The sequence below is a fragment of the Prunus persica genome, chromosome G2 (assembly GCF_000346465.2).
Source record: "Prunus persica cultivar Lovell chromosome G2, Prunus_persica_NCBIv2, whole genome shotgun sequence".
Classification (NCBI taxonomy): domain Eukaryota; kingdom Viridiplantae; phylum Streptophyta; class Magnoliopsida; order Rosales; family Rosaceae; genus Prunus; species Prunus persica.
Genome location: NC_034010.1, coordinates 837,777 through 850,142, shown reverse-complemented (window position 1 = coordinate 850,142; position 12,366 = coordinate 837,777). Strand labels below are relative to the sequence as shown.

The 12,366-nt window shown below is 38.0% G+C and overlaps 2 protein-coding genes across 2 annotated transcripts; both read right to left on the bottom strand.

The window, feature by feature from the left end:
- Positions 1,375-2,893, bottom strand: LOC109947096 (exopolygalacturonase-like). Its single transcript, XM_020556539.1, has one exon. It carries the CDS (start codon positions 2,599-2,601, stop codon positions 1,375-1,377), a length of 1,227 nt encoding a protein of 408 aa, XP_020412128.1. The 5' UTR covers positions 2,602-2,893.
- LOC109947095 (exopolygalacturonase-like) lies at positions 10,030-11,522 on the bottom strand. Its single transcript, XM_020556536.1, has one exon. The coding sequence runs from the start codon at positions 11,254-11,256 to the stop codon at positions 10,030-10,032; it is 1,227 nt and encodes a 408-aa protein (XP_020412125.1). The 5' UTR covers positions 11,257-11,522.

Genomic DNA, 12,366 nt, shown 5'->3' with positions numbered 1-12,366 from the left:
GTCGTTGTTTGTTTCTGAAAATAGGACGTATAAATTTTTTAATACGACTCTCATATATTTGTAACTGACGTTGTTTAGTTTTTCAACGTCTACTATAGAAACACATACGTCGTAAATAATGACACTGACAACTATTTCCACGTCATCTTTTATCGAAAAATCGAAGTGGAAAATTAATTGTACGACGGTTGTGTTTATATGTGCGACGTAGTAGGTATCAATAACGTCGTCTTCTAATGTATTTAAAGACGTCATATTTTTTATTGTCGTGAAAATTATATTTAACGTCGGCGTATTTTTATTGTCGTCGTTGTATGTCTATCTTGCGGCCTTGTTCTCTTAATATGTGTCATATTTTCCCTTTTTAACGACGGTCTTTTTAGAGAATTGGTCGTCTATTATCATCCTCGATTGCTTTTTTTAGATCTTTTTGCAGTACAAAGACGTCGTTTTGTATTTTTTGATGACGTTGTATTGTTTAACAACGACGGTTATTTAGCGTCGTGGTTTATGAGGGAAAAGATGACGGTGGATTCCACGACCATTGAAAAACCAAATACACGACGGTGATTTACCGTCGTCTTTTTGCTTTTTTGTAGTAGTGATTTTAATCCTTGTTTTGGGGCAAAGCTGAATGTGGGTCCGAATTGGGCAAAATCTCAAAAAGCAGTTCAACTTCCTCCGAATGATTTTGACAGCGTGGAGTTGATCGATCATTTTTCACTGGCGACCGGTTGTTTTGACACAGAGGCTTAATGTTCGGGAAAGGAGGACAAAGCGACCGGTAGTTTGGGCAGAGCGACTGGTTGTTTTGACATAGTGGCTCTGGCTGTGAAGGAATAAAAGGAGGTGACTGGCGACACACATTCGCCGGGATAGGTCTATCCCATCAAAGTTCGCCGGGATAAGCCTATCACGTTAAAGTTCGTTGAGCCACCTTATTATATTCTATGGAGCTATATCGCCATCTCACCAGAGAGAAAGAATGTGTGAGGCACGTAGCTTCTTTAAAAAGGTGACCTTCCACACATTTAAATCCTCCCCATCTTTCTCAAGAGCAGTAATAATATATTGTGCATCCGCTTCCACTTCAATAGTCCCGACAAAATTTCGGCGGGAAAGGTCTATCGATTGTTTTTTATATAAGACAGAGAAATATCAGGCGGTGTTACTGCCATATTCACAAGGGACGTTTTCAGTGATGAAAATTGAGATCAAACAGGTCAATAATGGTATAAGAGGGCTCTAAATCCTGTTGGCTTTGATGAAAATTGTGTTGTGTATTCATTTATCTTGGACAAAGGAGAGAACATGTAGCACAAAAGCAAAGTAGAACACAACAATTTATGTATAGAGAACATTAATTAGTTCTTTCTACTTCTTGGATAAAGGAAGAGGTGCCAAGGACGATGTAGCGCAACCAAGAGCCTTTGTCACGCCAGTAATTGTGGGCTTGACATTAGAACACATAGAGGTAAGAGGGCCTTTGTTTCCACCGTAGGTGAGATCAATGTCAGTCAACTCCACATTCTCACACGGTATGCCCGTGGTACATACAAGCTTGACTGCAAGTGGAGAGAAAGATGAGCCCTTAATGTTCTTGAAGCTGACATTGTTGATCTTAACTTTTGACGGAGGCTTTTGTTCACACTGAGTATATGGGCAGTACAATTGGTCTATGAGGATAGGGTTACTGACATTAACCATGATAATATCCTCATAGTGTATACCCGAGGCAGTGCTAGGGGAAGGAGAATCTGGAAATGTTTTGATTCTCACACCGTTCTCCATATTAGTCAGGGTGCAATTCTTAACTATGATCCCAGTCACATCCTTTTCTTCCTTATATTTTCCAAGGCTTCCAATGCTTATTCCATGGCCTGGCCCACAAGTAACATCAGTCACTGTGATTTCGTGGGAGTCATCACCAATAGAAATACAGTCATCCCCAGTTCCAATCTTTGAATGAGTAATGTTGATAGCAGTCGAAGCCCCGATATGGATTCCATCTGTGTTTCTGCTCTCGTCAGGTGCTGTGATGGTAAGCTGTTGAAATGTAGTATGGTTGCACCGGAAAACATGCGTGTGGAAAAATTTGCTGTTAAGTGAAGTTATGTCCTGAACTTTGGAATTTGTGAGGAATTCGAACCGCAGATTAACGGGAAGAGGTTTGCAATTTTTGTTTTTGTGGCAGTCATTTTGATTCCAAGAAAGTGCTCCTTGGCCATCAAAAGTCCCACCACCTGATAAGGTGAGCATGTCAATGTACTGAAAACCAACCCAAGTATCCGGTCTTGTGAGTTGGCTAGCATCTGCTGGAGCCTCCAATGTGCCTTGAACTTGCATCTCAATAGGAGCCTTACAGGGGCCTCTGAAAGTTGCTTCTTTTAACTTGTATGTCCCGCTCGGAACAACAACTTTACTCGCGGATGGCGATGCACATGCATCACTCCAAGCTTTGGCCAAGGCCGTACTGACATCAGAGCCAGGCTTTGCACCGTATGTTGCACTCGTCACGTCAAACACACTAGCATGAGCTTTAGGTGTAGATGCTAACAATAAGCACAAAAGCATTGCCAAGAAACTTAATTTCATAGCCATCTTGATTTTCCTTCCACTTTGTTATTTTATTCTTTGGTTTTTTTTTTTTTTTTTCCTTTGGAAGGATGATGCAATTCCATTTTGAGTTGAGGCCAATTTATAGTCCGATTGGGAAGGCTCAACACCATCAAACTATCCAACCAATCACTAACTATTTTTATACACAGTTGCATGCTATTTTTATAATTAGTAAGCTGTTTAGCCTTGAGAATATTCATCACCAAATCTCTATCTGGAATGTGCTAAGCTGTTTGTAGTACTGTTGTCCTCCTCCACACCCCGCAATATATGTATATTCCAAAAAAGGAGGACCAAAACCATGCATACACACCTGGATAGAGTTAACAAGATTAACAAGAAAATACCATGCCTACACTATTGGCGCATCTATGTATATACTTTTTCTAATATCATCCAACTAGAAAGTGCCTCATCTTAACAACTTTAATTCATCTACTTAGCTTAGATAATCCATTTGCACCATTGTGGTGGTTAGTTCATCTATTTTTTACCATACTCTTTTTATTTTTCTTAGAATCCATAGGTTTTTGCTTGCTATCCGCCGGTGACATTGATCTCACCTACAATGGAAAGAAAGACCTTCTTACCTCTCAATGTTAATGTCAAGCCCACCATTACTTGTGTGACAAAAGCCCTTGCCTGTGCTACCTATGCTGGGTTAAAGAAATGGAAAGTACTAAAGATTAATTGTTGTGTTCTTTGATTTTTTTTGATTTTGTGGTGCTTGTACAGGTCTTTTTTCTTCGCTCAGATACCTTCACATGTTCTGAGCTATAAAATTCTAATATATTTAATAATTCATCATTGTCTAGATAATGCATCAGTTTCTACTCTATATACTTTTCTTGGCCTACAACCAGTTCAATGCCAACAAGAGGGCATTCTTTCTTCCCATGCTTGGCCAATTGAAGCTGGGATTAGTATGCCAGCTTGATTTTGATCCTTCCACTATATTAATTGAAGATTATTCGGACGGTCTGCACGTTATTATCGTGCGGGCGCCATTGTAAACAAGGAGTACACTTTTAAAATAAATTAATATTTAAAGAGTGGCTATACTTTTCTATTTATACGAATATTTTCTAAGTATCGCCGTCCAGCTATACTATTTAAATATTCGAATGTATGTCAAGCGTATAGCCGCCCGGCTATACTGCATAAAATTGTGTTCTTTTTTGTAATTAAGTGATATCTTACCATTTTAAAATTACTTTAATTTTTATGTATTTAATGAATAATTAATATTGACATATTTTACTAATTTCAATATTTACTTCATAAATTGAAATTAATTATTTTAACTTATTTTGTGGACTTTGTTTTTTATTTAATTTTCTAAAAAATTAGTTTATTTTGTTTAATATGTTTGAATATTTTTATAGTATAGCCGTGCGACTCTATTATTAAAATATATTAATATTTAAAGAGTATAGCCATGCGGCTATACCTGTTAAATATATTCGGGTTTTAAGAGGATAGCCACACGACGATACTATTAAAATATTCTGGCATATTGAATATTCGAACATATTAAACTAAATAAACTAATTTTGTACAAAATAAAATATAAAAAAAAGTCCACAAAATAATTTAAAATAATTAATTACAATTTATTAAGTAATTTTTGAAATTAGTAAAAAAATTTAAACACTAATTGTTCACTAAATTTATAATAATTAAAGTAATTAAAAAAGGCTAAGATATTTAATATTTACAAAAAAGAAGGTGCTGGTATTGTGCCTTTTAGTTGGCAATCGGCCCATGTCTTCTCACAACTTGTGATTTATCTTAATGGGTGTGCCAACATGCTTACATCCAAGCATTCTTGTTTTAGTGTGTAGATCCATCAGATACTTCCTTTGAGACAAAAATGTACCAGTTTTTGACCTCGCTAGTTCAATTCCGTGGAAGTCTTTAAGAGTACCTAAATCCTTCATCTCAAATTACTGAGACAAATACTTTTGTAGCTTATGTTGCTCTCTTTTGTCGTTCCCAATTACAACAACGTCATCCACATAAACAATTAATGTAGTGATATTTCCTTCATCACACTTCAAGAACATGGTGTCATCTGAATTACTTTGAGTGTATCCAAAATTCTTCATGGACTTAGTAAATTTGCCAAACCATGGATTCAGAGATTGTTTTAACCCATATAATGACTTTATGCGCTTGCAAACTTGATTTTTCTTTTCAGGAGCTAAATTACATCCTAGTGGTAAATCCAAGTATATCTGTTCTACCAAGTCTCTGTGTAAGAAGGCATTCTTAACATCGAACTGATGTAGTGGCCAATCTAGATTTGTTGCTAAAGGCAGTAGGACTCTGATAGTGTCGATCTTGGCTATTGGGGCAAAAGTCTCTTGGTAGCCCACCCCATATCTCTGTTTGTACGCCTTCGCCATCGATATAATGTTATATCTTTCAATGAATCCATCTGCTTTGAGTTTCATAATATAGATCAACCTGCATCCCACAGTCTTCTTTCCATAAGGTAAAGGCACGAACTGTCATGTGGCAATCTTCTGGAGAGCTCGCATGTAACACCCTGTCCCAAAAATCTCTGTTCAATTGATTATTTAGTTGTGGATTTACAATTTTGCCCTTGGAGTAGGGTTACTTTCGTAGAGCTCGCTCTCACGAGTTCGTTGACACGTACTGGGCTCAAATCGGAGTTATAACGAAGAAGTTGTGGTCAACGGAAGTGCAGTGGCAGAAACGTAAATTTTTCAAAGTTGGTTTTAAAATACCTAGTCAGCCTTTCTCTCTCTCTATGCACGCAACTTTCTCTCTTTACACGAGCGGCCACAAATTTTCGATGGCGATTTTGTCGTCGTCCGGTGTCCGATTCGAGCAAAATTGTTGCAAAAGTTTCGTGTCGTCTTACCCCCATTTTCTCAGCTCAAAAATCCAAGGAAATTAAACTGGAACGACAGGAAGTTTAGGTGATTTTTGAAGCTTCCGACGCCGTTTTCGGCCATCCCAGTGGCGGTTTTCGTCAATCCATGTATGAATCTTCATCCCATCCACGTGCTCTAGTTGTCTATGCTGGTATTTTGGATAAATTTTCAGGTTTTCACATGTTGTTCAAAATACCCATTTTTGCCGACGGTTTCAGCTTCAATTCGGCTAGTTTCGACTAGTTTTTGGCCTGGTCCAAGAACAAAACTTGATCCCCTAGTAAGTCTGAATCTGTTGGCATTGGTATTCGCCAGTGTTTTGGAGAATTTTCGTCGCTGGAAAATCTTTTAAGACACCCACTCGTTGCCGTCGGTGGGTGGCGGCCCATAAAGTTCTAAATTGTTACCCTTGTAGTCTTGAGCGTGACAGTATGCTCGAATTTGGATTTGATTATCGTTTGACAGTCGAAAGGATATTGCACTTATTATGCGATATCCGGGTTCAATAGGTTTGGACCGTTCAATCGGTCCCATTTTCTAATGCGTTGTTCCTCGTACGTTTAGGATTTGTTGAACTGGTGGATCGAAAATGGGCGTCCCGGATACTCTTAATCAATGATTTTAGGGTTAAGTAAACCGCTTACCGTCCGATCATGCGATCCGATCGCTCGATCAAGACCAAACTCTGGAAACTTGTTAAGTATACCTTGTTGGACTTCTAGTAAAGTTTGGATCGAAAATCGAAGGTTGTGGGCCCCGCATGCCCAAATTGGTCAAATTCAACGATCGTGGTCAAACCGACCGTTAGATCATGATGGGACTCCTAGAATGGGCTGAACTTTTGGTTATGGACCAATAGGAATTGTCATACAACAATTGGGGTCGTAGGCCCTTCGAGCCTAGTTGACTTAGATTGTGGGCTTTGTTGGTTCGATTGAGGCCTTTTAGTAGTTGTAATTGTAATTGGAGGTTTGTTTTAAAATGGTATTGTGTTTTGAGTGTTTTATGAATTATTATGTAATCGCTTTTACTTTCCATGAATAAGGAATGGCTTGGATAACCGGATTTTGGCATGAATAAGGAATTAATTAAATGCCTGATTGTATGTCTATATTTAAATATATTCGCGGTGGCTTCAAATCGATGAATGCTGGATACTAGTTTTCTCAATAGTATGTTGTACACATTTGAATGTAGTTTGAGAACAGTTTTGAAAGATTATGCATGGTCAAGTTCAAGTTACGGAATGTTGGGATTGATCTCATTTTAAAAAGGGATTTTTGGTTATCTATTTAAGAATTGATGTTTGGAAAGTTGAGAAAGAATTTGGAAACTGGATTTGTGGAAAAAGAGGAATTTTATGATAAGTTTCGGAAAATGTTTTTCAAAACCCACCACTGGAGTACCGCCCCCTAGTTGCCTTCGGAACAGTATAGTCATTTATGACAATGCCCACGAGTCTCGGGGACCCCTGAACCATTGCGTTCTTGGGTTGATTATATCTTCCTGAGTCCTGCGAGGGAATTTGACGGATATGCGTTTCGGGCTGATAACCCGATTCAGCGAGAATATGCGTTCCCGGACTGACAAGATGTCCCCCGAGTTCTGTGAGGATATGCGTTCTCGGGCTGACCACGTGTCCCCCGAGTTCTGCAAGGACATGCATTCTCGATCTACCTATATGTCTCTAGACTTCTGCGAGGATATGAATTCTCGGGCTGACCACGGGTCCCCCGAGTTTTCCAAGGATGTAACATATATGGTAATTGGAATTGACGCAATATTATTGGAATTGACGGATTATGATTTGGGGTATGCCTAGGTGGAGAGTATGTGAGTTTGGAGATGTTTTAAACTAAAATTGATGATTTTATCTTGGTACTTATTGGTGAAATTTTTAATACATGTATTCATATTTATGAGACAAGGAATGAAAGTTTTCCAAATTTTAAGGATTGTATACAATTCACAACTATCTTCTTGAGTGATGAGTTTGTTTTTACATGTGGAAGATGGAAGCATGTTTTATTCAAACCGTTGATATTGATATTAAGGTTTCACGTGGTCGATATTATTTTAATAATTTTCTTGTTTTCCTACTTATCTGTAATGAGGTATTATATATAAGTTTTTGTATATGCACGTATGTGATAGGTGGAAGATTGTTTTGAAATCAATATCTTTTGCTCAAGTTTCAACGGATTGATTAGAGTTTGAAGCTTTTGGTTTTAGGAAAGTGCGATGGAATATTTAATTCATATGCTTACATATAGGTTGAACTTTATTTTCTTGCATAAAGAACTATATGTGGCTTGATCCCCTCAGTAAGGGTACTTGGGCAACCTATGCTAACCTTGGTGCAGCTGCAAGTTTTTGATTGTTTGTTATTTTCAGTTTTGTAAAGTTGATTGCGCTAAATGCTCGAGACTATTTGAGTTTGCTGTGCATGTGCCTTTTTGAACGGAGACTGCCGGTTTTCCGATAGAAGTCAAACCCTAAATCAGTTTTTGGATTAGGACAAGAAGCGTATTTTGGTCATTCATGCCTGACACACCTACCGAGGGGTGGACAAAACCGAGTTTGACACGAATTCCAAAGTAGAATTTGGGTCGGGTCCTGTCATCGCAATTATTCATTCACGGCTTTTTTCCATTTTGAGTCTTCAAGTGCTTCAATCACACTATTGGGGACATATATATCTTCCCACTGGTCCACAAAGTATACATGTGACTCTAATAATCTGCTTAGAGATATATAATTATTGATTGTGCATTTTTCTTTTGCTTTAAGATCTGCTTTGTACTGTAATCGAGGTTTACCACGATTCTTTCTTTCTGGAATTGGTATTTAGGGGTATCTGCATCCTTTATGTTTTCTGAAATCAAATCATCATGATATAGTACATTAGTGTTATTAGTTTCAGGAGGAGATGTTACCTAAACAACTTCTTCAGAAGGTGATTGGTGTGGTACTAAAGCTGAATGTGGGTCCGAATTGGGCAAAATCTCAAAAAACAGTTCAACTTCCTCCTAATGATTTTGGTAGTGTGGAGTTGATCGATCATTTTTCAATGGCGACCGGTTGTTTTGACATAGAGGCTTAATGTTTGGGAAAGGAGGACCGGTCGTTTGGGCAGAGCGACCGATTGTTTTGACATAGTGGCTCTGGTTGCGAAGGAATAAAAGTGGGTGACCGGCGACACATATTCGCCGGGATCGGTCTATCCCATCAAAGTTCGCCGGGATAAGTCTATCCCGTTAAAGTTCGTTGGGCTAGGTTTATCCCGAAAAAATTCGCCGAGACATGTATAGTGTAGGTTCAGTTACGTCATACTAACCCAAGACTAAGAGCGAAACCAAAATCATAAAGCCCTAGGTCGAGTTACGTGATTATCCAAGCCTAATTGAGTCCTAAGTGCCCTACAATAGATTTATAGCTAGAGTTTAAGGCTTGCGAACGATTTTGGAACAAGTTCGGACAAGTTCGAAAGCTGGGATTTTTGGTTCGAGACTTGGATTTAGAGTTTGGAGATTAAAATTCGATTTTTAGAATTTTTAAATAATTGAAACTATTTTAAAAATAATTTTAAATTCCACAAAATTATTTAAGATAATTAAATATAAGTAATTTGTTTTTGTTAAATAATTTTTATGAAGTTAATTGAAATATTTAAATACTAATTCTTCACTAAATAGTATAGCCGCACGACTATACTATTTAAATACTAAATATAATATTTTAACGGTATAGCCGTGCGGCTATACTCCATAAATATAATATTTTAACAGTATAGGGCTATTTCTAGCATTTCATGGAAGAATTTGTAAAAGATTTATGTAATAGCCCCCAAACAATGTTATTCACACTCTTTGTCCCTCTAAAAATTGTTTTCTAGCTTCACCCTCCCATTTTAAAAATAAAAAAAAACAAATTATGAAAGATTTCATTAATTTAATAAACTTGGAGTATTATCTAATAACAATGAAGTAATTAAGTCATGGAGGCTCTTCCTCTAACCAAAAGATTCTTGATCTAACAACAGGGCATGCCTAGCAAGGGAGTGAGACACCTTATTACATTCTATGGAGCTATATCGCCATCTCACCAGAGAGAAAGAATGTGCGAGGCACTTAGCATCTTTAAAAAGGTGACCTTCCACACATGCAAATCCTCCCCATCTTTCTCAAGAGCAGTAATAATATATTGTGCATCCCCTTCCACTTCAATAGTCCCGACAAAATTTCGGCGGGAAAGGTCTATCGATTGTTTTTTTCCATAAGACAGAGAAATATCAGGCAGTGTTACTGCCATATTCACAAGGGACGTTTTCAGTGATGAAAATTGAGATCAAACAGGTCAATAATGGTATAAGAGGGCTCTAAATCCTGTTGGCTTTGATGAAAATTGTGTTGTGTATTCATTTATCTTGGACAAAGGAGAGAACATGTAGCACAAAAGCAAAGTAGAACACAACAATTTATGTATAGAGAACATTAATTAGTACTTTCTACTTCTTGGATAAAGGAAGAGGTGCCAAGGACGATGTAGCGCAACCAAGAGCCTTTGTCACGCCAGTAATTGTGGGCTTGACATTAGAACACATAGAGGTAAGAGGGCCTTTGTTTCCACCGTAGGTGAGATCAATGTCAGTCAACTCCACATTCTCACACGGTATGCCCGTGGTACATACAAGCTTGACTGCAAGTGGAGAGAAAGATGAGCCCTTAATGTTCTTGAAGCTGACATTGTTGATCTTAACTTTTGACGGAGGCTTTTGTTCACACTGAGTATATGGGCAGTACAATTGGTCTATGAGGATAGGGTTACTGACATTAACCATGATAATATCCTCATAGTGTATACCCGAGGCAGTGCTAGGGGAAGGAGAATCTGGAAATGTTTTGATTCTCACACCGTTCTCCGTATTAGTCAGGGTGCAATTCTTAACTATGATCCCAGTCACATCCTTTTCGTCCTTATATTTTCCAAGGCTTCCAATGCTTATTCCATGGCCTGGCCCACAAGTAACATCAGTCACTGTGATTTCGTGAGAGTCATCACCAATAGAAATACAGTCATCCCCAGTTCCAATCTTTGAATGAGTAATGTTGATAGCAGTCGAAGCCCCGATATGGATTCCATCTGTGTTTCTGCTCTCGTCAGGTGCTGTGATGGTAAGCTGTTGAAATGTAGTATGGTTGCACCGGAAAACATGCATGTGGAAAAATTTGCTGTTAAGTGAAGTTATGTCCTGAACTTTGGAATTTGTGAGGAATTCGAACCGCAGATTAACGGGAAGAGGTTTGCAATTTTTGTTTTTGTGGCAGTCATTTTGATTCCAAGAAAGTGCTCCTTGGCCATCAAAAGTCCCACCACCTGATAAGGTGAGCATGTCAATGTACTGAAAACCAACCCAAGTATCCGGTCTTGTGAGTTGGCTAGCATCTGCTGGAGCCTCCAATGTGCCTTGAACTTGCATCTCAATAGGAGCCTTACAGGGGCCTCTGAAAGTTGCTTCTTTTAACTTGTATGTCCCGCTCGGAACAACAACTTTACTCGCGGATGGCGATGCACATGCATCACTCCAAGCTTTGGCTAAGGCCGTACTGACATCAGAGCCAGGCTTTGCACCGTATGTTGCACTCGTCACGTCAAACACACTAGCATGAGCTTTAGGTGTAGATGCTAACAATAAGCACAAAAGCATTGCCAAGAAACTTAATTTCATAGCCATCTTGATTTTCCTTCTACTTTGTTATTTTATTCTCTGTTTTTTTTTTTTTTTTTCCTTTGGAAGGGTGATGCAATTCCATTTTGAGTTGAGGCCAATTTATAGTCCGATTGGGAAGGCTCAACACCATCAAACTATCCAACCAATCACTAACTATTTTTATACACAGTTGCATGCTATTTTTATAATTAGTAAGCTGTTTAGCCTTGAGAATATTCATCACCAAATCTCTATCTGGAATGTGCTAAGCTGTTTGTAGTACTGCTTCCTCCTCCACACCCCGCAATATATGTATATTCCAAAAAAGGAGGACGAAAACCTGGATAGAGTTAACAAGATTAACAGGAAAAGACCATGCCTACACTATTGGCGCATCTATGTATATACTTTTTCTAATATCATCCAACTAGAAAGTGCCTCATCTTAACAATTTTAATTCATCTACTTAGCTTAGATAATCCATTTGCACCATTGTGGTGGTTAGTTCATCTATTTTTTACCATATTCTTTTTATTTTTCTTATAATCCATAGGTTTTGCTTCCTATCTCCCCCGGTGACATTGATCTCACCTACAATGGAAACAAAGACCCTCTTACCTCTCAATGTTAATGTCAAGCCCACCATTACTGGGTTAAAGAAATGGAAAGTACTAAAGATAAATTGTTGTGTTCTTTGATTTTTTTTGATTTTGTGGTGCTTGTACAGGTCTTTTTTCTTCGCTCAGATACCTTCACATGTTCTGAGCTATAAAATTCTAATATATTCAATATTTGCGAATAAATTGCTTGTGTTAAAACATACGTACATTCACTAATTCATCATTGTCTAGATAATGCATCAGTTTCTACTCTATATACTTTTCTTGGCCTACAACCAGTTCGATGCCAACAAGAGGGCGTTCTTTCTTCCCATTCTTGGCCAATTGAAGCTAGGATTAGTATGCCAGCTTGATTTTGATCCTTCCACTATATTAATTGAAGATTATCCGGACGGTCTGCACGTTATTATCGTGCGGGCGCCATTTTAAACAAGGAGTACACTTTTAAAATAAATTAATATTTAAAGAGTGGTTATACTTGTTATTTATACGAATATTTTTTAAGTATAGCCGT

Excerpts from the sequence above, each read along its gene's own strand:
- LOC109947096 (XM_020556539.1), bottom strand. The coding sequence starts at position 2,601 with ATGGCTATGAAATTAAGTTTCTTGGCAATGCTTTTGTGCTTATTGTTA.
- LOC109947095 (XM_020556536.1), bottom strand. The coding sequence starts at position 11,256 with ATGGCTATGAAATTAAGTTTCTTGGCAATGCTTTTGTGCTTATTGTTA.